The sequence below is a fragment of the Aplidium turbinatum genome, chromosome 12 (genome assembly GCF_918807975.1).
Source record: "Aplidium turbinatum chromosome 12, kaAplTurb1.1, whole genome shotgun sequence".
NCBI classification, from domain to species: domain Eukaryota; kingdom Metazoa; phylum Chordata; class Ascidiacea; order Aplousobranchia; family Polyclinidae; genus Aplidium; species Aplidium turbinatum.
Window position 1 is genome coordinate 5,095,512 of NC_137483.1, and position 25,417 is coordinate 5,120,928.

At 36.8% G+C, this 25,417-nt stretch overlaps 2 protein-coding genes across 2 annotated transcripts; both read right to left on the reverse strand.

The window, feature by feature from the left end:
* Nucleotides 1-281: 281 nt before the first annotated feature.
* LOC145780945 (uncharacterized) lies at nt 282-4,627 on the reverse strand. The gene is made up of 2 exons (XM_082592624.1): nt 4,470-4,627; nt 282-571 (listed from the first exon to the last, which is right to left on the reverse strand). The coding sequence occupies exons 1-2, from the start codon at nt 4,546-4,548 to the stop codon at nt 315-317; spliced, it is 336 nt and encodes a 111-aa protein (XP_082448750.1). The 5' UTR covers nt 4,549-4,627; the 3' UTR covers nt 282-314.
* A 5,161-nt stretch (nt 4,628-9,788) lies between these two features.
* LOC145780970 (WD repeat-containing protein 43-like) lies at nt 9,789-24,539 on the reverse strand. Its single transcript, XM_082592655.1, has 15 exons — nt 24,311-24,539; nt 23,868-24,005; nt 22,883-23,001; nt 22,603-22,723; nt 16,199-16,347; nt 15,680-15,847; nt 15,409-15,574; nt 14,440-14,529; nt 13,921-14,040; nt 13,567-13,698; nt 12,940-13,058; nt 12,352-12,415; nt 11,813-11,999; nt 11,472-11,533; nt 9,789-10,839 (listed from the first exon to the last, which is right to left on the reverse strand). The coding sequence occupies exons 1-15, from the start codon at nt 24,500-24,502 to the stop codon at nt 10,753-10,755; spliced, it is 1,914 nt and encodes a 637-aa protein (XP_082448781.1). The 5' UTR covers nt 24,503-24,539; the 3' UTR covers nt 9,789-10,752.
* Nucleotides 24,540-25,417: the final 878 nt, after the last annotated feature.

A 25,417-nucleotide genomic window follows, 5' to 3' on the forward strand; every position in this document is an offset into this window, starting at 1 on the left:
CATCTTTTTATGTGAAATAATGTCAGATCTAGCCGAACTATTCGCACACATGTTTTTTAACAAATCGCTCCACAAGTGAACTAAAAAAAATCAGGTTTTACTGGTATGACATTCCACCTGGCCTAAACCGGTAGTACGTATTGAAATTTGTGAAGTTGTTTGATCTGTACATAATTTTCAACTGTATTTGCTGCTAAAAATGAAGTGATTCAGTAGAAATTTACGCAATGTTGCCAGTAGTTTTGTTGTAAATTTAAACCTCAAATCCAACAAAAGCATGAGAATGTTTATAAATTTATTTATTGCCAAAAAGCTTATTTACGAGCTTGTGCTTTGAGGACTTTGACCACGATCTTCTGCTCTTCAACAAGGAAAGCTCTGACGATTCGCTTCCGCAATGCACCGGCACTCAGGCAACCTCCATAGGCTCTGGTGACATGTTTCTGACGCTTCGACCTTGACATCAGCTCCTTGGGTCGGGCGGACTTGATACCCTGCAACTTCTTCTTGGTGTCAGCGCATTTTGGGATTGATCCACGTTTCTTCAAGTGCAAATACACGAGCCGTCCACCTAACAATATTAAATAGTATGAGAAATAAATTGCAACAATTCTGTGAGCTATTTTTGGAATAGAAGACAATTAAAACTTAGAATAGTTGAACCAAATCTAGAATATTAAAGCTTGCTTGGATTAATTTAGTCAAAAACCAAAATGAAGGAGTCAGCAGGTACAATAAATTAAACCACAAATGGAAGCTCTACCTGTTTAGCACCATTACTTCCTAGACCAATACTGCACAAAAACCTGTGACTACTATGATGCTGATTAGCGCATGTATGTGCACTAGAATTTACCTAATTCGTCACTTCAAGGGGATTAGAAAAAAGTGACAAATTATGGTCAACCTTATGAATTATGCCACCGTGAAACAAACATGTGACAAATTGTACAGTATAACACTTTGTAAAACGTTACAGGTTTCTTGGCATCGCTGAACCATTCTAGTTGTGATTTGACAATATCTTTTGGCAGCATTCACATCTCAACTGCAATCACACCCATTGGTACAATGCTTATTGTAGCAAACAAGTTGAATACCGGTATATCAAACAGTCACACACAGTTGTCGATTAGAATTACCGTATTTCATAATTCAGCAGGCTACATTAGCTCGCCTAATTTAACCATACAGTAGAACTCGGTTAATCCAGATTCGATTTGACCGGCGATTCCATCCGGATTAACCGATGACAACTCTATCAAGCCTGACGTTGCCTAGATAGAAGGGTATCGGTAAACATCACCGAAATTGAACACAATAGTGTGGTCATCTGCCAATTCCGAGACGCGCGATCACCACATTAGCGATAGAATTCTTTTGAAATGCAGTATGCATGTAAAATGAATGTATTTGTAGACTCTGCGTCTAACGCAAGAACACACTAGCAAAAGTTATATCTTCAGACATGCGTGTCGGAATAATCTGTAGTGGTAGTCACGCAAATCTTTTGATAACAGTTACGGAAGACGACTTTCTATGGAAACCTTACAAAAAATCACGGTCAAACGAAGTCTTCTATTAGAAAAATGTCACCGACATTACGACCGAAAATTCCTCCGACACCTTTTCAAGTTACAGTAGGCCTACGAGTTTGGGCATTTGTGTACAAATTTTGCGTTAGTAGGGAATACTGTTCATGAACGGAAGAAATCCAGGCCTTAAAACTCGTGTTTTTGTCCGGCAGCCATCGTGGCCTACCGAGAGCTCCTTCTCGGCGGCCAAATCTGCGTGCTTGGAGGCCAAAATAACGATAGCACAAGTAAATAGAATTAAACTTGCAACAATGCCAAAATGATCACTTAGTGACTAGTGTTATTGAAGTCTGGGCGTCCTGCTATAGAATCGTTGTAACACGCAATAACTGCTTTATCGGGGTTGTAATCCGGTAGCCTATTGCGGGACCATCTAACGACACTAAATTGTTTCAACTGCATACCGCCTTTCATAAAACCTGACCATTTATACCGTTATGATGTCACCATTTAGGGTGTGAACTGTGAAGTCACTAACCCACAGCCGAAACATTTCTCAACTCTGAAGACACGTGTGTTTTCCCCTCGGATGTCAACTAACCTTCCCAGACAACAAAATCCGTCATTTTTACATTGATTCTACGTTTGCAGTGGTTAAATCAGGGTAAAAATGACGAATTTTGTTGTCTGGGTAATTCTTCTTTTTAACAACGATTTCCGACAACATTGAATCAACATAAAAACGACAATATTGCCAGCGAATGTAAATTAGCACTTCGGATTAACACTTTGTTAAAATAAAAGCAGGGAATTACAAACAAGACTTATAGCGGGTGATCGCAGCTGGATATTTTCGATACAATACCAAATGTTTCCGCACAATCCACAATCATTCTATTGCAAAATTAAATAATTAGCTGAAGAAATCAGCGGCCAAATTGGCCGACTGAGGAGGTAGCACCGGCGGTCATTCAAGCACTACTTAGCGGCCATGTCCGCCAGTTGCTTTAAGGCTTGAAATCCGTAATAATTTATTGCGTCACATTAACGGAACAATAGATAAGCAATTTCTCGCAATAAGCCAAGTTGCATTTTAGCATAAAATGGCAAAACTGTGGGGCAAATCCGGATAAAGTGATAGAGAAAGCGCAACTTTTGTCCGGAATAGGCGAAGATCCGGATTAAATAATCCGGATAATCCGAAGCTGTTTCTCAAGAAAAGGATTACAAATCATTTGTACTTCCAGTTTTATCCGGATTAGTCGAAGATCCGGATTAACCGAGTTCTACTGTATTTGGTTAAACACATCTGCTTTCTTTGATCCAGCTGAAAACAGTAACCTATGTCACGATTGATGGGTTATCGTAAGGGGACACTCCTGATGGAACATCAACTTCAGCACTGCCCTTGATAAATTGGTAAAAAAACGTGCTTAATTTGTAGAAAACCCTACATATTACATAACTTCGGAAAGAGCATGAAAATTGCAATCAAAATATGGCACTTAAACAAATGAAATAAAAAATGTAAAAAAGAACAAGTTTTTTCATTTTTCAAATGTTTGCGCAGCGAATTCGGCTCTGTTGCATTTTTCTCTCGATCTTTTTAGGGGACAAAATAGGTTGCCGGCAAGATCAAGGCACAAATCCTTCTAGTATTGCAAGAAACATCAAGCGATGGTGATATCGACAAGAGCGACAAGCACACCAAGCATAATTCCAAGGATAAATTTTTTGGTGTGTTGGTGGCATCACATAAACAGTATCATACAGTAAGAAAAGTCAAATGTGGACACCTTTTTTCAGACAGAACTTTTTTCCAAAAGTTTATAATGATTGAGTTTCGGCAGAGAGTTTGTCTTGTTGAACCATAGGCATACGAAGCCTAGCAAGTAGCAACGATATCCAAGTTCCGTTTAACAAATGTTTAAGTTTATTACATTTAACAGAAACACAAAAATCTACACAAAAAATGAAATATTGAGCGTTCTTGTGATGTCGAGAATGTTCGATATTTAATTTGTTGCGTAGTTTTTTTGTGTTTCTGTAAATGTAATAAACTTGAAAAACTTGATAACGCTGCTTGGCTTCGTATGCCTATGGTTATAATAATTATTGACTGGTTAAAAACAGGCCACTAAAAACAAGGCTGTGGCTATTTTTCCACACTTAATGCCATGGTTACAATCAGGTGTTGCCAGAGTTAGGATTAAAGTTAGAAAGGGTTGAGGTAAGGGTTAGAGTTAGGAATAAAATTAGGGTTTTGATATTTGCCCAGGACTAAACAAATTTCCTAAATACAAGTTTTTATTTTCAACAGCTTTAAACCTTTTTTCAATTTAGGGCAGAATTCCTTATCTGGCAACACTATTGAGGCTATTATTACACTATATGGTGTTAATATAGTCTAAAAACAAATTACTGTAATTGGTCAAATAAAAATTGTAAGATATGAACTGCTTACACTCACTCAGTTATAAAAACAAGCTGGTGTCAATGTTAAAGAAAATACAATTACAGCATTAAGGACAAAGTTATTATCACCTTCAATTTAACTTGGTTCTATCACAAACAATAGGCCAACCACAAAATGCTAAACTTGTATTGAACCAAGGCATGTAGTTGTGCAACTGTATGACCAGTAGAAACTCAAATTTAATCACAAAACGACAAGCTCGAACAAAGCATAATTACAACATTGCACAAAACAATATCCTCTGCCCACATAATATCGCTTAGCTGCTAAGCTTACTCTAAAGAGTGACATTAAAAATCTAAACAAAGTTAAAGCTAGGCCACTTCATCAAACTTTAGTTGCAACAACAAGACAAGCAATTCTTGTATTTGAGCAAGTGCAAAAAAACAGAAAATTGGTGTACTTTCCCTGCTCAATTCTAGTTACCACTTATTCGGAATAAGAAAACACATGTTTACCCGGTGTTTTGGAAATACGCCGTCGGTTGGACTGGGTATTGTATGGCAATCTTCGCCTAAGGGTCAAACGTTGAACCATTTTCAAACCTCTGCCTTGCCACAGAAAATGAAAAGAAGATTTGATGCAAATCTCGTGTCCATGCAAAATGATTATTCTAGGTGGCGCTACGTACAATGATTGAAAGATTATTTTCATTGGTCAGGGTAAAAAATAAAAAGTATTCATAAAAGTTGGAACTTTAGAAGAAATACTATTTTAAATTTTAATGGAACACACTATATTCAGTGATTTATTAAATATTCTCGGAGCTTTTTGAACAGGTAACCACAATATTGCGAAGCTTCTTGAAGATAATAGTGAAGATAATACTTGTTGAAGATAATGTTGAAGATAATACTTCTTGAAGATAATACTTGAAGGGTAATGGTCTGCTTTTTGCAAGCAAGTGATGAATCTTTTTTATTTTTTCCCGCACTTTTCAACGTGGGCAGCTGAATTTATGCTCTCCAGGTGCAAGTTTAAAAAATAGACTAATAAATAATCAAGGCCTGGAGACACATTAAGTTGGAAAATTTTGATAAAAGGATTTGTTTGTGGTTACAGCGAAGAAAAAATTTTCAAAATTGATCAAGAATTGTTGAAGAAAAAGCGATTTAAAGGCTTACAGATGGAAATTTGACTCTTGTAAAAAGTAAACTGTTCAAGACAAATTTGCAATTCATTATGATTAAAATAGAACTTTAAATTATACTAAATTTTTATTATTAAACTGTCACTAAACAAAGGTTCATTACTAGCCTCCTGTGTTTTGAAAGTAGTGTTGCCAGACGTGATTAGATCAATTATCATCATCATCATCATCATTTTCAGCCTGTGAGAGCCCACTGCAGAGCGTAAGCCTTCCCCTTTTCATGCCAATTTACATGATTATGTGCTAGTTGGTACCAATTGGTTGTATTGCATTGTTTGTCAATGTCGTCCCTCCATCTCACTTTTGGTTTTCCTTTTTTTCTTTTGGTTTCTCGTGGTGTCCATGTTGTTAATTTTTTAGTCCATCTATTGTCCTGATATCTTGCTATATGACCTGCCCAGGACCATTTTAGTTTCTTGATTGTGCTTAATATATCTCGTAATTTCGTTTGATTTCTGATCCATTCGGCAGTCTTTTTATCTCTCCATGTTAAATCAATTATAGTTAGATCAATTATAATGTACTGAAATTCGTATCATCGTAACTGTTTTTTGTAGCCTTAAATTTTTGTGCAAGCTGTTAGAACAATAATCTTTCTTCTTAATTTGCTTTTAAATACTTGTTTTTAACTTTTCATCGCTTAAGGCTACCTTTTGGTGACATAGTAAATCGATTTAAATTGCAAAAAACTTGTTTTATTTGTGATTTTCATAAAGCTTTGGAAATTTTGAATTGAATTTGATTAATCCAACTTTATCCAAAAAAAAGTAAATAGCACCTATGTTTTTTTTTATTACGCTTAATTATATCTCACTTTTTATTATTTTGTTTTTCTGAATTCATATGGTCACACTGAGCCGGTTTTATGTAACTTTTTGTCACTCTCACTCATTCCTTTATGACATCACAGATCACACTTTCATTTTGTTAATTGTCTTGAGACTTCATAATTTAAACGCTTGGGGAACTTTTCACGTCTTGAATTTGGTAAAGTTTAAATCGCCCTTGTTGCAAGTGTTAATAACTTAATAAAATTGTACAGTATGCACGTTTTTGTTTTCTTGTAAAACTAAGAAAAAAATGTAGCCTAATAGGGCTATGTAGCCTATGTTGTTTTTAAACATTTAATCGTATTTTTTTTTTTTTTACTTTTTTTTCTAAATTTGTGTGGTCACTCTGAGCCGGTTTCCTGTAATTTTGCCTTAGTCTGAAGTCTCTTATAGCATCACTTTTTTTTAAATGCTTTTGATGACTCACAAAGCGAAAGTTCAGGAAACTTGTCACCTTTTGGATTTTTTTCTTTGTGTTAAAAAGTTTAATCGCCCTTGCACTTGTAAGTGTTAATTGTAGGACTATTTTCCCAAAAAATAAAGTTTTTTTTTCTATTTCGCTTCTAGGTTTGGTGGCTGTGCAATTTTAAGATAGTGGTAACACTGTTTTATCGATGTATATTTTAAACTTTTGGGTTTTGCCATCTTTCCCTTTTGTTGGTGTCAAATTCGTATGTTTACTTTGCCGTTTTGTACATGTTTGCGCCAGCAGCAAAAAATAAATTGAATTGAATAATTGCGAAGCTTGTTGGAGAGAATGTTTTCACATACAACTTTGTAGACCTATACGGTTTCTCTGCAGTCGAGTGTAGCAAGAATTGACAGCGATAGATATGTGTTTCGCACATAAAGCTAGGATCATCAGTATCGTACCACTAATTCATGCCACATAGTTATTAACCGCTGCTTTTGTCAGTCAATTGAATCCTTACTTTTGCAAAAAAAAACAACTTGTACACTGAAGGCTACCAGACTTGCTTTAGAAGCTGTGCTTTTGTATAATTGCTGAATACACGGAGCCCACATGAAAATACGCAATATTAGACATAGCCTACATATCCACACATTTTTCTACAATGATAATTAACTTATAATAGATTAGTAGGCATAGTGCACGTGACTTGACGTGGGCCAGATGTAACTTATCTATCCACCTCTTAAACTGAAAACTACAATGTTGGTTTTGGTTCTGTCATGCAACATTTTAGTAACGTAGATTACGGTTTCTTCATAATATTTTTATTTGAAGCAGAATGAAAACAATGCAGAAGAATGACTAAGGTGCAGGCCTACAAACGATCATCACATTCTGCGGCTTCATTAATCACCACAGTAGCTTGACCTCCAAGACTGGACATGCCTTCACCAAGTTGGGTGAATGGACGGAAAACAAAAGCTAAAAAGTTCAACTCCAATCCAAGGACTGTGAAATCTTCTTTGTCAATTCAAGGGCGTCAAATCAAGTATTTAGCCACCGAAGAAACCAAGACGGCTGTTCAAGTAAGTTGAGACAAGGTGTCAAAATTCAGTTCAGTTTATTTCTGGCCATCACAACTAAAAAACATTTTATGCCAAACATAGCAAGAGGTCTAGAAAAGGTAGAATTACAAATTGAAGGAAACTTCCAATAGCCTTCCGGTGATGCAATTATTGCAACACGACTATTTTATCTTTGACACAACTCTTACCGTACTCTTTTTGGGAATATAGTTTCCTCATTAATAGACCTATTTAAAAAAATGCTTTTGAAGACTCTGAAAGTAACAACTGAGAAAACTTTTATTTCGTCTGTTGCGAGAATAGCAAGGTACAATTATACACAATATGAATAGAATCATACGGTAGCAATCTAGACACCACAACAGACATGAAGCAGCGAAAGACTATATCAGTCATCGAGTCAGCTGCTCTTAATGTTAAGCTCAGGAAACTTGTAAGTAACCCATTGAACTTTTTTGTGTCTAATAAAGTTTAAATCGCCCTTGCAAGCGTTAATTGTAAAAAGTTTTCTTTTTCCCTTCAAGATTTGGTGGCTGTGCAATTTTAAGATAGTGTTTTATCGGCTCGGGTTCCAAATAGCGACTGTCAGAACAGCGACTGTCAATAGAGCGACCACACGACAGCGATTCATTTAAAACAGCGACTGTCAATAGAGCGACTACACGACAGCGATTCATCAAAAACAGCGACTGCCACAACAGCGACCTCACTTCTTTTATTAAATCCAAGGCTTACGCGCACTCTTTCACCCCCTCCACACATACCTTCCATCCCCCACACCTCTCTACACACGTATGCACGCACAAATAGGCAAACACTGCGTAGTGAAAGATTGAAACCAAAAGGGACTTTAAAACAACATTTTATTTGGACTATCCATAGAAGTCACATGATTTAAAAAGAAATAGGCTAGTCAAGCCAAACAACAGAAAGTCGTCAAGCCTTGCAATAAAATTCAGGGTCTAGAAAAAGATTGAAACCAAAAGGGACTTTAAAACAACCAAAAGTCTTGCAATAAAAATCAAGCCACGTTTATTTCTAAATTGTGAGCAAGGGCTCGAAGGAACTGCCGCAGATCATACTGGCCACGTATCTTTTCATTCGCTGAGTCAGGTCTCTGCCTTGTAGTAGCTGGGTTCGGTTTAAAGTGTTAAGTCGCTATCATAACAGTCGCTGTTTTAATGCAGTCGGCATTTATACAATCGCTGTTTGGAATGTCGCTCACTTCATTACGTCGCTATTATGAAGTCGCCATTATGACAGTCGCTATCCGGCCTGGATGCCTGTTTTATCGATGTATATTAACCTTTGGGTTTTGTCGTCTTTCGCTTTTGTTGGGGTCAAATTCGTTGTTTACTTTTCCGTTCTCTATACATGTTTGCGCTAGCAACAAAAAATAAATAGAAATTTTAGATCAGTGATGTCCAAGAACTAAGTTAGCCTCTGCCTTGTAGGCCCTACTGAAATCTAATTCGTCTAGGGAACGTTCAAATATTACGTAACGCCTTTTTTCCGAATTTTGACCCCCCTCTCCCATGTAACGCTTTTTCACTACGAATTCAGCACAAAAAACTACCATTCCGTAGGCTACTCGAAAGCGTTACATAACGTTTTGCTTGAAACCCCTCCCCCCCGATGTGACGCTAACGTAACGCTTTGCATAAACCCCCCCTCCCCCTCGAAGGCGTTACGTAATATTTGAACGTTCCCTTAGCCAAAGATCAATGGAATGTAAGAAGACAAAATGCGTGTTGTTCGAATATTATCCATGGACTGCTCTATGCTGTCCTAACCACACACAGTCCTAATCGCAACGGTCCTAATTGCCCCGAAAATGGACAAAATCTATTAATCTTAATTTACTATTATTTTTTGGTGATGTCGCCTTGCATTTTTTAGTTTCATTTTGATTCAAAGACCGGTCTTAATGTCGAAGATCTGTTTGAGCGGCTGCCTGCATCAACTTTGCCATTTGTCACCGGTGATGACGCCTCAAACACATGCTAAACATTGATCTAGCTCTTGGTACAATGTAAGGGTTGACAAGAAAGCTCACTAACTACCGAGGCAAATGTTGAGAGCCCTGATTCGACGTGCGAAAGGGCCCGATTCGACACCGCCCAAAGACCATGGGTTATGGGTATGTGTCTTAGGCAGGACACTTAAGTATGCTTGAAGGTAGACACCAAAATTGCCTTCTTATTTCATTCATTTAAATATTCAACTACCAGCGTATCCTTAGACACAACAAACGCATTCTTCCTGTTATTCTCGACGTGAGTAAACACTAAGCAATGTGCAGAAGACAGTTCAGATCCTTTAAAACGCACTGTAAAGAGGCCACCACGTACATTTCATGGCAGTGAAATCTATCAACACTCACAAATGCCGAGAAAAATGATTAACGTTTAAAGTCTGGGCCATAAGGAATTGCTCATGATGTGGTCAAAGTAATGACACTGCGAAAAGCAGTTTATTTTTTACTCATTCCTGTTCTATCAAGGCGAATTAACGTTGTAAACCAGCTATAAATTTTCCATCCATACTGTGACAAATTGTAACAAACAAGTGACGCTGTGTTAGAATCTTATCCAAAGCAGATATGCGTCGCTCTTAGTGCAGCCGCATCAAGATGTAGCCGAGTAGAGCACAGTGAAAAAAACTCAATTATTTAACAGTTGGTTGAAAGTTCAGAACATTGAAATTCACAGAAAGAATATTGTAGGCTAAACAATTTGCAAGCATAATTGTTCTTGAAATACAACTAATTAAAAAACGTTGGTTTGGAAAAATCCCACACCCAACCACGGTCAATCGTTTTGCTGAACAAACACAAGAACAGCTGTAGGTATATCAAGGATAAGCACCAAACTATAAAGCTGTACGGCAATGAAAAGGGTTGCTGCCAATAAAATTGTTTACCAAATGAAAAACCGCTCAGGAGCAGAAAATACGTTTCGTTAAATGTGTTGGTAAGCTGCCCAACTTCACAAACATGTGAGCAGCTTTCACATAAAAACAAGAGTTATGTACTAGAAGAGAAACTGTATGTTGTCAAGTTTCGCCAATAATCCACACATGACAATGCAAAGTTAGATACTCAATTGGTATTTGAAACAGTAATGGTAAAAAAAGAATTTGAGCAACCCAAACTTCTTGGCGGTTTGAAAGTTAAGGTCAGCAGCAGGCGGTCAACTTTCTTTTCGACCACATTCTCGCTCAAACAATGAATTTAAATAAGAAACTAGGTAGCAAATGAGATTATGTCTCGTCAATTTCATCACCACTCAATGAATGATCGGAGTCTGGCATATGCTTGTCGGCAGAGTCGCTGAGCTCGTCCCAGTCCTACAAAGGGAAAAAATGTTAACAAATAAGCATTCCAAGGAGAGAATTTGAAATCTCACACATTTTTTTCATCAATCCCAGTTCCCACAAGTGCTGACTTCTAATATTAGCTTATAATCCATTCCAGCATTGAAATAAAAAATCCTAGATAACTCTGCATCGACTTCTTCATTCGTATTATTCTGAATGCATTTGTTTAGCTTCTTAGCAAGTGCATGTGGGGACATTCATCCTAGAATTGATTGCTCAGTGAGATTTGATTTAGAAAGACCTGCAAGCTTCTCCATATCAACGTTCGTGATGTTATTTATTTGTGATAGCGAAGGCGGGAAGTGAAAAGAAACACAGCTGTTTAACATACTCCAGTTGTTTGCGCAAGAGCCCACATTAGTGAAACGGTGTCGAAGTATAGAAAATAATCTGACCAGTGACGCCTCTTTGGAGAAACCCGAAATCACAGATAGACATTATGCTTGATTGTTTCTCAAAAAAAAATCTAAAGCTAAGAAGCACAACAATGTAATCATATGTGTTGATGGCAGCACTAAAATTAACGTGACGTGAAACACTTTGAAGAAAAGTAACTTTGAGCCTTTCCTGCCCAGAAACAATGCGTTTGAAAATGATCTCACGTTTAATAGATCAGCGTTATCAATGGTGATGCCTTCCATTTCTTCCTGATCATCGGATGAATCTAGAAAACACAATAATCAAATAAAATGATTGTTGGGTGTACCGCCAAAATTGGAAAACATTCACTGTAACTCCAATGGTCATTTTCCAGCACACATGCAACAGCGTCGATATCCAAACAGGCATGGATGAATTCTACATGAGATACAAAGTCATAAAAATCCATTAACATCGCACTGTCAATGCGCTAATATCCTTCTCATTACACAAGCACCAATACCAGCTGCGGCTCAAACACAAGTCAGTAGTTCACGTTTGCTACGAGTTATGAAACACTCACCTTCTTCAAAGACAAACAAGGCCTCTGCTTGCCCTGTGCTTGTGGTGGTGGTTTGGTCCTGCCTGGACGAGGTTTGGCTGGTGACAAGTTCTAGCTTCCCTTCCAGATTGCAGACGCGACTGTGCGTCAGTGTTCGCACATTCATCAGCTGGTAAAGTTGACTAAGCAGGGGGATGACATCCGGAAACTAGAAAAGCAAACAGAAGTTAACGACGAATCAAAGGAATAAACTTGGCCACCTTTCGGACAAGACTAAACAGTGGATTCCAGGTTGGTAGCATCATGTCCACGCAAAGCTGTGCACTGTGCAGTCAAAAGACTCGGCTAGTTACAAACCGAAAATTCGGAGTCGTATACACTGCAGCCCTGCTGTCAAGTGAATTGAATTATTTGTATCGAAGATGATGAGTGCTTGGCTGTTAGAAAAGCAATGAACTGAAGTTTACTCAAACTTGGTAAACGTTTTCTTTTCCGACCACAGCAATTAATATTTGCAAGTAAAACCGATCTTGTTTCGCTATTTTGACCGTCCAGCTTACCGTCATTAAATAGGAGGAATGGCAGTGGATAGTGGCTTTCATCCATTTGATGAATATCAAGCACCTGGAAAATGAAGAAATGTTTGCATAGGCTGGAATGATGGAACAACAGCATGGTAACACTACTATGCAAGTATGCATTCAAGTTGCGGTGAGTTTCAAATAATAGATTTCATGCTTGGATCATGACAATCATCTAGGTTTACCCTTGCAATTCTTTCAGAGTCATACATGCAATCATGCATCCTGAGCCCAAAATAGAATTCAATAACATGCAGCAGCACATCACGCAATCTTCCCGCAAAACTCAAAAAAGACAATAGAACCAAGTAGACTGCTTCTCAGCAACCGAAGCTATGAATGTTCCTTACCACCCGGCAGTGTGGTTGGTAGGTTACCTACAAGCCTGTGCTATGTCAAGACACCAAATGACATGCGTGAATAGGAACGAAGATCGGATTTGTACTCCTCTGATCATTTTGATGGATTTCTGAAGCCGCCTGGCATAATTCCGGGTAAATGCGTAAAATGAAGAACCAATGGAGCAGGGCAAAACAAGCAAACTTCATGAGCAACGCAGCAACTTACTTTTCTGGACCGCCTTGCAGTCTTGTAGTTAATTCTTTAATAAGAGGGATGACGTAGGTGATTGAAAGCTGACGTACTGTGTTACGTATCAGGGTTTCATTGCCGTGTTGAAGAACTTGCTGAAAAAAAAACGTAATTTAAACGTTACTTTGTTTTGTAAAAAAAGAAAGTAAAGCTTACTAATCCTACTGTTCATGTTACATCTCTTCATCATCTCAAACCGAAGAAAACTGCGAAGACAATTCGTTTTAAATACATTTTGTGCAACAAAAACATTCCACGCATAACGACACATTTGTTTAATCTCAGACAGATTCTAATACAGTGGAATAAGCCACGTCATCTTCGAAAGTCCAGCAGATTTGTCACATTGCAGCACTGGGTTTCAACCACATGTCCTGAACTTAATTTCGCACACTAAGTGGTTTGCGCAATATTAAAAATGATGGTAACACATTCAAGCCAACTTGAATTTGGCTTTTGTAGTGTTCAGGAAAATGTGACGGAGCACGGGATTCAGTGGTCCTTACAATGCGCACGGATCAATCATTTTTTTCCAATCAGAAGCAAAATGATACCCTGTGATTTGAGAATATTCTACAAGTAAACAATTTCCTCATTACTCACATTCAAAACTTCCTTGTCATCACTCTGCAATCCTTGTGATAACAAGATGGAAAACGAGTCCGCACGGGGAGGATCTTCGCTTGAAGAGAGTTTCTCCACACTGAGAGCCTGAATCCTTTCTTCCATTGTCAACTGAGAGAAAGGGTAACGACAAAAGCTGGTCAATGAGTAAGATATGAGTCTTTTGATATCTCGATTCGTATGAACCCAAATTTAGTTATACTACTTGCTATCGTGATGCATTAGCCCCATGTGTTTTTCCTAAAAGTCTCGCTAGAACGAGTCCAGATACTCGCAACCACCTCACTACGTTCTTGATCAATTGGTGAATGCAACATCAACAGAAAAACCAACCTGCGCCTCTCCAAGAGAAGTCTGTTTCTTCCTTTTTTTCCCAGTAATCTTTTCTCCAGAATGCTCTATGAGTCCAGGAACAATGGAAGAAACCTTTTTGCTCTTGATAGGCTCCCGTAACTGGAAGGAAACATTCTGGTAAAGCGTTTTTCCAACACAAATGTACAGACAGATCCCTATGTATATGCTTGTTCCGTTTCGCCTGCACGAAAGCTTTAGATCCACATTAAATGCACGCTTTAAACCTGTGTAGTTTTGCTACCTTTTCCTCTTGCGTTTCATTTTATCAGCATCGTTTCTTTTACAACAAGGAAAAAATAATAATTAAATTTCCGTATTTACGCTCGTTTAATTATACAGTATATAAAATACTTTTTCTCAATTCCTTTTCAAGTGAACGTAGAAACCACTTGCAGTGTTCATGAACTAAAAAATAATTATTTGGTATATTGAAAATATACTTTTCTCGCAGTTGAAAATAAAATAGTCTATGACATTAGCCATCCAATACGACCTTACTTTGAGTTTATCCTGCTCCATATACACTTCACTTTTTGAAGGATCCTTCCGAATGAAGATGACATCTGGCTCAGTATGATCGTTTAGATTCTGAACAGTAAAAGAGAAAAGTTCAGCAGGAACTACAGGGGTTATCAGCTTCATAGGTTAGTACTAGGCATTAAATGCAAAAACAGGATTGACGTTGTCATACGAATGCACGGAGTGTGAGTGCTACAAGCCTACAACTGCTTGTTACATCCAGCCTGAGGAGAGCTATTTACGAGAGGAAGTGTTCCATAAAGGCTATAACAATGCCAAAGACATTGCACACATGACGTACTAAAGCAGAGTGGTAGCTAGAACAGTCTGTAGGTTGAACGACTAGTATCTGAACATTAAAGGCATACTAAAGGAAAATTTCAAACCGGAATTAAGCATTAAAATGAGTAAACTGAACATTCAAGAATACATTTCAAAAACAATTACCCAAAAAAATTTGTTTTCAATGGCGCTGGCAAGGCCCAAAGTCCAGTGTTTCATTTATTTTCATTTTTTTCAAAATGACCAAAACGTGCAAACACAGCTCAAGAATACGTCATAAAGTCCAGCAATAACAAAAGCCACGTTACCAATCTGATGATTTGAGCAAACTGTTTGCTGTTTTGATGTAAATACATACATAGCCTACAGTCAAATCGCCCGCAGTAACAATTATTGCGTGATCGGTTGATTGCTAGACTTTATGACGTAGACTTTATGACGTTCTTTACAGTCGCACGCTTCGTTGCTCAGGCCAATCTCGTTTTGAAAGCTCTGACAAAAGCACGCGCACAATGGTGGTCAGACCGCAATCGGGCAAAATTTTATTGAAAATCGTTTTATGGTAGCATGTTAAACACAAAGAACGTGGAAAATCGCCAAGTCAGGTTTTTCCTTTAATACCCCTTTAAACCAAATACTATTTTAAAGTAATGACCACTTGCTTACCACTTGCTCAAATGCTACTTTAGCTGAAGAACCATACGCTATAATTATAATAGCGCTGTTATCTTTCGTGTCTTTCTTGAACGTTGCACAAATGATTTTTAATGAGATGGCTTCTTCTGTGACTATTTTGATTGATTTTGTTTGAATCAAAGGTTTTTTCACGTGTCTGAAAAGAAAGGAAATGCAATGAAATAATGAAGAAGCGATTGCGGAAAAAAAAATACAACTTTACAGCATAAAATAAATGAGAATTCATAGTAACATATCATACCCATTCAATGTGTGGGAAAATATTATAACTTGGTCATCTTCTGTAACCACCAGAAGTTGAGCAGGATCCTTTAGTGTCTGAGGAGGGAGCAAATCGAACATACAAGGTTCAGATGGAAGAGCGAACGAACAGGTCGCGGTTTTCTTATGTTTTTTATCTTTTATTCGCCTGAAAATGGAAGAGTAGTCAGTAGGAGACTTCATTTAAACAAAAGTCAGATGGAAATATCTCAAGCAGCTGATAGTTTGTTCCTCAAAGAAGTCACAAGCAGGTTGGTCTATCAGTAATCCGCACATTCAATTCAAAAACCTAAAAATATCTTCAGAACAGTGTATCAAAGGCACCACTGACTAAACACAAAATGAGCTGTTGCGCACTTTAACAGTATGTGCTGCAGTAGCCTAGTGAGTAATGCTTCAATTCAAATTTTGTCATATTTTCGTATTACATAACATACTGCAAAAAATTGAGCAGAAAACCTGCCCAATTTGTACAAGTATGAATGAATTTGTGACATACCAAGCGCTGACTGCTCTGTCGTCTAATGCAGCAGATAAGAAATGCATTCCATCTAACGTTTCAGTTAAACTTTCGTCTTGATGAGATAACATTGAAGGAATTATTAGAAAACGAAGTGCAAACACGGGAGAGGTATGGCCGGCGTATTTCTGGAAATGAAAACAATATTGGTACATGTAGTAACTAGGGTAGTTTAAAAAAAAAACATTGTTGGCATCATCACTACAATTGGAAGGTACATCCAAACAAAGAAAATCTTAAATGTTGTTGCTTTCATAAATTGAAAAAACTGTGCAAAAAATTAGCTAAGTATTGGCATAAGAATGAGCATAAGCAGGGCGTACTCAGAGGACTAAGATGTATGGGTCTGCTCCTATTCGGCTAGTCCGATTGGGCTGATCCGATTCGGCTAGTCCGATTCGGCTATTACCCTTTTCGGCTACAGCCCGATTCGGCTAGTCCGATTTGGCTGATCCGATTCGGCTAGTTCCCTATTTGGCAATTTTTTTGAAAATCCAACGATATACATAATCCTTCTGTAATCCAACATCGTTTCTTTTGCATTCCGACAAAGAAAAACAAATTGAAATGAAATTTAGCGAAAAATGTTTGAACTATTAAATTTAACTGTTTGCTCACATAAAATGGACAACGACGTCTTCTGTTTATTTAGAGAATGTTGTAATATCGCTTCTTTTATAGTTGAAATCATCGAAGCTTTAGATGAGTGGGGTTTAGACCTAACCATTGAGATCTTAAAACTAAAAAACGAATTAAATTTATTTTTGAACTATCAATGTTTGCTCAGATAAAATTGACGTGTATCATGCATCGCCGTCTGCATGCAAACTTAGAATATATTAGAATCCTCAACTATTACAAAATTCTAAATCCAACGACGCCTTCTGTTTATTTGCAGTAGAGAATTTTGTATTTTATTCCACAATAGTTGATCTCGAAGCTTTAGATGAGTGGAGTATCATAAATCATATTTATGACACCGGTTACATCCCTAGTGATATGGTACGTTCTATATTCATAACTTTACCAAAAAAAACCGGAGCAACAGAATGGTCACTCCACAGAACAATTAGCCTTGTGAATTACGTAACAAACAGCTTACTCCGAATCATGTTGATGAGATTGAGACCAAAACTACAATCGGAAATTTCAACAGCACAGTTTTTATTTGTTCCAGACAAAGGGACCACAAAAGGAATTTTTACATTAAAAATGATAACAGAGAAATGTATGTCCGGTTCTTCTGTTTATTTGGAGGATTTTGTATTTTAATTCGACAATATGGTATCTTTTGCATTCTTGCATTTTATCCAGTGTTTACCTTTGAGTGCGTTCCCAAACGACAAAATCCGTCATTTTTACATTCATTCAACGTCTGCAGACGTTGAATCAATGTAAAAATGACGAGTTTTGATGTCTGGGTTCGTTCAAAATATGTGTTTTACATGAAAATAACAGTTTTCATGATTACCAATAGGGGTTAATGAGATGAAGTCTCAGCCAAAACGTGTCAACGAAAAAAAGACAGTTGCCAAATAGCGTAAAATTGCCATAAAAGATGAAGTTAAAACCTAAGTGGCAGTTTAGAGTAAACCTGGGTTTCGGCGTTACATCACCTGAAATTCCTTTGGTTAGTTCCTTCGTTAGACTCTCAGTTGATGTTACTTGATCATGGCAGAGGAATCGATTAGTACGCAGCGCAAAGGTGAGGTTTTTCTACATGATGGCTACATGTTTCAACTAGCTCAATATAGTCCAGACGGGCTTAAGAAATACTGGCGATGAGAAATGCAAGGCTCGCATCCACACTTGTGTGGCAACAAATCAGGTAATAATGTGTGTTATGATGACTATATTTTGATCATTTGAGAAAATGTGCCAAGAAATGTCAAGTACTTGAATTGTAATAATCGCAACCATTGTTCACCTGCATTGACGTTGGACCTGGGAATGCACCACGGACTGGCCTACCCTAATAATTACAACTGCTTTGATAGTGACGTTGTGCTATTACTTATTACTAGGGCCATTTTTTTTACCTAAAAAATTGAACAATATGACTATTTTTTGAAATATATGATAATATATGACTTTGTTTTAAAGCATCAAATTTATGCTAATCTCTAATTAATAACTCGTATGTAAGTTTTTACATGTATTTTGAACAATAACACACTCGAACAACTAACAAAACACTTCTGTTTCGCTTGAAAATCATTACAAAAATGCAAATATCTAATGCATCCACTGGCGCCGACCTCTATGGCATGATGGCAGCCACCCCGTTTAGGTTACATTACTTACTGCAAATAAATGTAATTTAAACGGACGTTTAAATCTTTTTTTGATCATTGGTTTTCGCTTCAAGTCAACGTAAAGCAAGAGGTGAACCAATACAGTATTGCGAAGAAAATGATTGCTTTTGTCACAAGCATGATACTCGCGTAACATCAAGCAAGCTACGTGAAGATTACGCAACACGTGGCTACGAGTTTTTTCCTTGTTGTTGTTGCGATCGTTTTATTTGTTACTTTTCATAAGTCATTGTTACAATTGTTAGGTTTACAATGGGATTTATTAATCAATAAAATACGATCTTTCCATTGCCTCCCTCAAAAATCTTTTTTGAAAAATTTTAAACTGCTCATAATATCGCTATAAATTATGCCAGCTATAAAATACTTGGAAATAAAATTACCTCGATGATTTATAGCTCCACCTCCTAAATGAATATCTATTTTCAAATTTTATTAAAAAAAATGCAATTTTCAAAACTTTTTGAGTTTTATTTAAAAAGTGCACCTAGTAAAGTAGCAGTTTTAACGTTCTGCAAATTTACACGTTTACATGATTCTATTCGAGGAAAGCTACACCCCCTGCCAATTCCCAATAATGAAAGCAACCTTTTTCAATTAGTCAAGATTTTGCATTTTGAATTATTTTCCGATTTCAATTGGAGTGTACTGTCATCTACTTCTTGCTTTAATTTCTACTTTGTTATCTACTTCATGCAGTAATAATGTAATATTGCGTGTCAATGCGTGACAAATTGTGAGGCGGGAATTTATTGGTTTTACATAGGAGTTGCTTGTTACATCATAGAAAAAATTACGAAAAGTTGTCCTGTAAAAGTTTGAGGAGGGAATTATTGTTCTGACATAAGTTAGGAGTTGCTTGTTATATCATAGAAAAAATTACAAAAAGTCGTCCAGTAAAAGTTTTCCCCGACATTCCAGTTTTATTTAGCTTAAAGATGCCACCGAAAAAGCGTTCAACTGTCGCAACTGTTTGATCTATTTGCAAGCAATGAAACAAGATCATTAATGCTTCCAAACGTGGTCTGCATTGTGAAAATATACTTATCGTTGCCTTCCACCACCTGCGAGGCGGAGCGATCGTTTAGTGCACTCAGGCGCATAAAAACCTACTTGTGATCTACCATGACGCAACAGCGATAGAACCACATCCTAATTTTAAATGTTTATCAAGCTGAAGCTTAACGGTTACAACTTGACCAGTTGATTAACAGTTGGATTGACAGAGCTGCTGTTCGCAAAAATACTTTTGCCAAATGTTAAATGTCGGAGCGACAACGTAACAATAAAATTCACGACATACTTCCTGTGATTTGTTGTAAAGTTGCTTTGTAAATAATCGAGCTACAAATCAGGTGTGAAAAGACAATTGCATCTACGAAACACGCTTAGTAAAAAAACAAAAACATGCAGTTTGAAAGTTTTTAGGTTGCCATATTGTGCTATCCGCCACCCCGTGCAAAATTAAAAGTCGGCGCCTATGCCGGTGTCATAAATATGATTTATGATCTCAGTGGTTAGGTCTAAACCCCACTCATCTAAAGCTTCGAGATCAAAATACAAAATTCTCTACTGTAAATAAACAGAAGGCGTCGTTGGATTTAGAATTTTGTAATAGTTGAGGATTCTAATATATTCTAAGTTTGCATGCAGACGGCGACGCATGATACATGTCAATTTCATCTGAGCAAACAGTAATAGTTCAAAAATAAATTTAATTCGCTTTTTAGTTTTAAGATCTCAATGGTTAGGTCAAAACCCCACTCATCTAAAGCTTCGATAATTTCAACTATAAAAGAAATTTAATAATTCAAACATTTTTCGCTAAATTTGTCGGAATGCAAAAGAAACGATGTTGGATTTTGTTGGATTACAGAAGGATTATCGTTGGATTTTCAAAAAAATGCCGAATAGGGAACTAACCGCTAAAGACTGTAGCCCAATAGGGAACTAGCCGAATCGGATCAGCCAAATCCGACTAGCCGAATCGGGCTGTAGCCGAAAAGGGTAATAGCCGAATCGGACTAGCCGAATCGGATCAGCCCAATCGGACTAGCCGAAACGGGCCATTCCGAAGATGTATTAACCCTTTATAAGGTTAATCCTATATTAACCTATAATGCATTCTAAGGACTGCTTTCCATTCAGAGACAACTAGTGGATGAAATAATTCCCTGGTAACAACACACCAACAATCGGAAATTCACTCTGTCAATCTCGATAAACGGCCCTGCATCAAAAGGCCTCTACAAAGTTAGCGAAACTACCAGGAATAACTTATCAAGGCCATGTCAGTCCGAGGATAAAGATTCAAAACCAATCAGCCCAAAATGTACATGACAACATGTTTTGATGCGGAAGCTACAGATGAACTTTCAATGATGGCACACAAAGGCAATAGTACAGTATATATACGTTAAGTCTTATGCCAATAACGAGTCTTATGTTCAATTGTACAAAAAGTAGCTAGCCATTTCAGAAAGAACGTTTGACAACATAATTACGGAATGGCCCGTTTCGGCAAGTCCAATTCGGCGAGTCCAATTCGGCGAGTCCGATTCGGCTAGTCCGATTCGGCGAGTTCCCTATTCGGCGAGAGCCTTTTTCGGCGAGTGCCGTATTCGGCAAGTTTTTGAACTTTTTTAAATAAAATTATTGGGCACCGTAGCCTAATTATAATTGCCGTTTTTACATCGTTTTAACGTCGCTAAACCTTGAAATCGTGCAGAATGGAATAAAAATAAAATGTTTGAACTATTAAATTAAAATTCGTCATGTCAGTTCAGTTGTTTTTATTTCTGACCATCATATCAAAAACAATACACGTCAACATAGCAAAGGTAGAAGTGACAAAACGCGAACGTTAAAACGTGCTTGAATTCGTCATGTCAGTAGAGTTGTTTTTTTATTTCTGATCATAACATCAAAAACAATATACGACAACATACCAAAGGTGTAGAAAAAGGTAGAAGCGACACAACGTGAAGGAAAAATAAAAAAAACAAAAATGTAGCAAACAAAATAAATAAATCATGTAATGATTGATTAGTTTGGATCAACAAATGTGTGGCCTACAGCTTGGATTGAAAGGAAATTATCGGGTACCGTAGCCTAGTTATCCCAACCAGCAAAAGTTTGTTCCAAGAACCCAGTTAGCCTAACAGAACAGTTCATTTTTAGATTGTAGTAACATTAGGCTAACTGGGTTCTTGGAACAAATCGAAGGGCTTCTGTGAATGTTTCTCAGTTTCAACGTATCCTAGTCAGCAAAAGCACCCTTTTCTACACGATTCCAACGTTTAGCAACGTTAAAACGATAGGCCACACATTTGGTTAGCTATTTGACCTTTTCATTCTGTTACTACAATGTAGAAATGAACTGTTAGGCTAACTAGGTTCTTGGAACAAATTTTTGCTGGTTGGGATAACTAGGCTACGGTACCCGATAATTTCCTTTCAATCCAAGCTAAGCTGTAGGCCACACATTTGTTGATCCAAACTAATCATTTTAACTATTCAAAAGTAACTATTCAACTCAATAACTTACTTCGGTCACAAGCACATTATAACGTTCGCGTTTTGTCGCTTCTACCTTTTTCTACACCTTTGCTATGTTGACGTGTATTGTTTTTGATATCATGATCAGAAATAAAAACAACTCTACTGACATTACGAATTCAAGCACGTTTTAACGTTCACGTTTTGTCGCTTCTACCTTTGCTATGTTGACGTGTATTGTTTTTGATGTGATGGTCAGAAATAAAAACAACTGAACTGACATGACGAATTTTAATTTAATAGTTCAAACATTTTATTTTTATTCCTTTCTGCACGATTTCAAGGTTTAGCGACGTTAAAACGATGTAAAACCGGCAATTATAATTAGGCTACGGTGCCCGATAATTTCATTTAAAAAATTTCAAGAACTCGCCGAATAGGGCACTCGCCGTAAAGGGCTCTCGCCGAATAGGGAACTCGCCGAATAGTAGCAGACCCACATAATTAAGCATAACAAGACTAAATAAAATCGCACCAGCATGTACTGTACATACAAAGTAAGTACCGTACCCTTAAAAGAAGTTTGGTTTTTAAATCCCATAATTTTATCATTTTTCCTGCAGATAAAATAGATTTTGAATGAGGACCGACGGCAACGCTGTAAACTTCTCTTTTTTCTGCTTTCCATTTACTGCAACAAAAGTTATCTGTTTGTTTTATACATTTCATTAATGCTAATGTGTAACTACCCGATCTTTTTAATGTTGAAAAGACAAATAAAAAAACATCTCTCTCTCTATGCAAGTCAAGGAATTGGCAATCTATGGTTACACTTAAGTTGGTTGCTTACCATTTGTGAACAGAATCACCAACAGACCATTCAACAACGTGCTGATCATTGGAGCAGCTATAGAATGTGCTGCCCTTTGCCCATGAGATACAGTTGACTTGACCGCTGTGGCCGGCACTCTGTTGTTATAACATAATTATGTTTGACCATTGCTTTTAGAAACGGTAGTAATGTACAAACTACTCAAAAATAAGTGTTGAAATTAAATAATTTGTGTTTTATGACATGAGCTATTTCCAATTTATCTTACTATAGGCTACAGTAAACAATGCAAATATCTTATATATTAAGAAATGTATAAGATATACATAGTTTTAACTTTTAAGATAAATGATCATGTATGATAACTAATAACATTAAAATAAGAGTTTTTTTGAAATGCAAGACTGAAAAAATGTTGTTTGTTAATGAGAGTGTATAACTCATAAAGGTTTGTTGAATGTATTTTATGTTTTGATGACGTATATTAAATAAACATTCAAAAGTTTTGACATGCGTGGCTGTAATACCTTACACTTTATGAACTTTGTGATATTTCAGTTACAATAATGTTACATATTACAATTTGAGATCTTTATTTACCAAAATCTTTTCACTTTAATCTCTTATTTAGTCTAGCTTCAGTCATTTTAAAATCTAACTGTTGCAGTGTTTTAATGCATAAATAAACTTCATAGGTGTAAACTACTGTACGAGAACGCTGTTTTAACACGTCAATTGCATGGTTATAATGTGATGAATATGACTGAACAACAAACAGGCAATAGGCATATATTATATGTGGTAAATTAAAATACAATTGAAAATTGAGATTTTCAAACAATGGTTGATTTCAGATTGGGCGTACAATTTTTATGTGAAAAACCACACAACTCTCTGGATCTGGAGGGCTATTATACAGATTGTTGTTATTGGCTCACAAAAGAACAAGCACAAATGCATTTAAAAAATAGTTGATACAAGTAATCACAGCAGAAGTACTTACAAACTTATACACAAGTTCTCCATTAAGAGCATTGAATAAGACAATGTCACCAACAGCTGTACCGATAGCTATGTATTCGGATGGCGGGGATTGAACTTTTGAAAGACGAGATTTCTTCTTTTTAGAATTTACAGCACTCTTTAAAAAATAAGAGAACTTCAAGTGACTGATTGCATGAAATGTTTTTTTAGTTTTTACAAACTTGTACCGTATAATACGGTATATACAACATAGTTTGAAAGTAAATTGCAAAATAGTATGAAGTTTTCAACCGACAAAACCAACACCAACAATCCAACATACACCTAATACATACAGCTACCAACACAGAATCTTGGAAACTTTTCATGCAAGAGGCAGTCAATGCTTGGAATCAAGTGTGGCAATAAAAGAAGTATGAAGTTGTCAGGAACAAAGGTACGGTATACTTTATTTCAACACACCTGAATAGAATTCACGTTTTCTTCTTTCCAAGCCAAACAAGTAAACATAGCTGTGAGATGGCTGGATGGCAGATACTGCTGTTTCTCTTCACCAGTTTTGGTATCCCACACATGTAGGATGCCATCTGATGAACAGAATGCCAATCTTTTATTATTGGCAAATGATGACAGGCAGTTTTTATTAAATGACATTACATTTGCTAAGCTTACAAAACACAAATAGTTTTAATTTTTTCTCGAGAAAGTACAACTGGAAAAAAACGTTTCATTGCAAAAACATCAAATAAATTTAAAATACCATATGCTTGAAAACATATCTTTCTGTAACAGTGAACCAAATGCTTATTGCTTAGCTGTCAAAACGAGCTGAAAAGTAGTCAAACATCTGTACCATATTCATTCGTGAATAAGTCACAACAAACTTAGGCTAGTTAAATGATTCAAAGATTTCTTAGTTGCAATTTGAAATTATTTGTGTATTAGTCATGGAAGCAACCTAGTTCGTACCCTGAAAAAAATCGAGAGAAAACATTAAAAAAAGCCGAAGTCGCTGATCGCAGTTTCCGCAAACCTTTTAAAATTTTCCCCTTGAAAAGATCAAGAGAAAAAAATAGAACAAAGCCGAAGTCACTGATCGGAGTTTCCGTTTTTCCGCAAACATTTTTAAATTTCTGGTAATGATCCTAAGAGTTTGCCGAAGTCGCTGATCACAGATTCAGCAAACATTTTAAAAGGGTTAGGGTTAGAAAAAGATCGAGAAGACAAAATTAAAAATAGCCGAAGTCGCTGCTCGCAGTTTCCGTTTTTCCGCAAACATTTAAAAATTTCTGGTAATGATCCTAAGAGTTTGTCGAAGTCGCTGATCGCAGTTTCCGCAAACATTTTAAAATTTCCGGTAATGATCCTAAGAGTTTTTGTTTGTTTGCGGAAACTGCGATCAGCAACTTCGGCTTTTTTAAATTTTTTCTCTCAATCTTTTCAGGATACCAACTGAGGGTTAGGGTGTAACACTCCGACCAACTTACTTGTTGGCTAGTTATTGTGGTTTGCAAAATGACCTAACTTGATCGATGGAAAAAAAAATTTGAAAAAAAAATATTGTTTAAG

What these genes read in the sequence shown, in the direction of transcription:
- LOC145780970 (XM_082592655.1), bottom strand. Translation starts at nt 24,502, where the DNA reads ATGTCATTTAATAAAAACTGCCTGTCATCATTTGCCAATAATAAAAGA. An exon ending in TGGAGCAGGATAAACTCAAA is followed by an intron (nt 14,041 to 14,439) that starts GTAAGGTCGTAT and finishes GTTTCCTTCCAG; the next exon opens with TTACGGGAGCCTATCAAGAG. An exon ending in CTTGTTTGTCTTTGAAGAAG is followed by an intron (nt 11,534 to 11,812) that starts GTGAGTGTTTCA and finishes TGTGTTTTCTAG; the next exon opens with ATTCATCCGATGATCAGGAA.
- LOC145780945 (XM_082592624.1), bottom strand. Translation starts at nt 4,548, where the DNA reads ATGGTTCAACGTTTGACCCTTAGGCGAAGATTGCCATACAATACCCAG. An exon ending in GCGTATTTCCAAAACACCGG is followed by an intron (nt 572 to 4,469) that starts GTAAACATGTGT and finishes TAATATTGTTAG; the next exon opens with GTGGACGGCTCGTGTATTTG.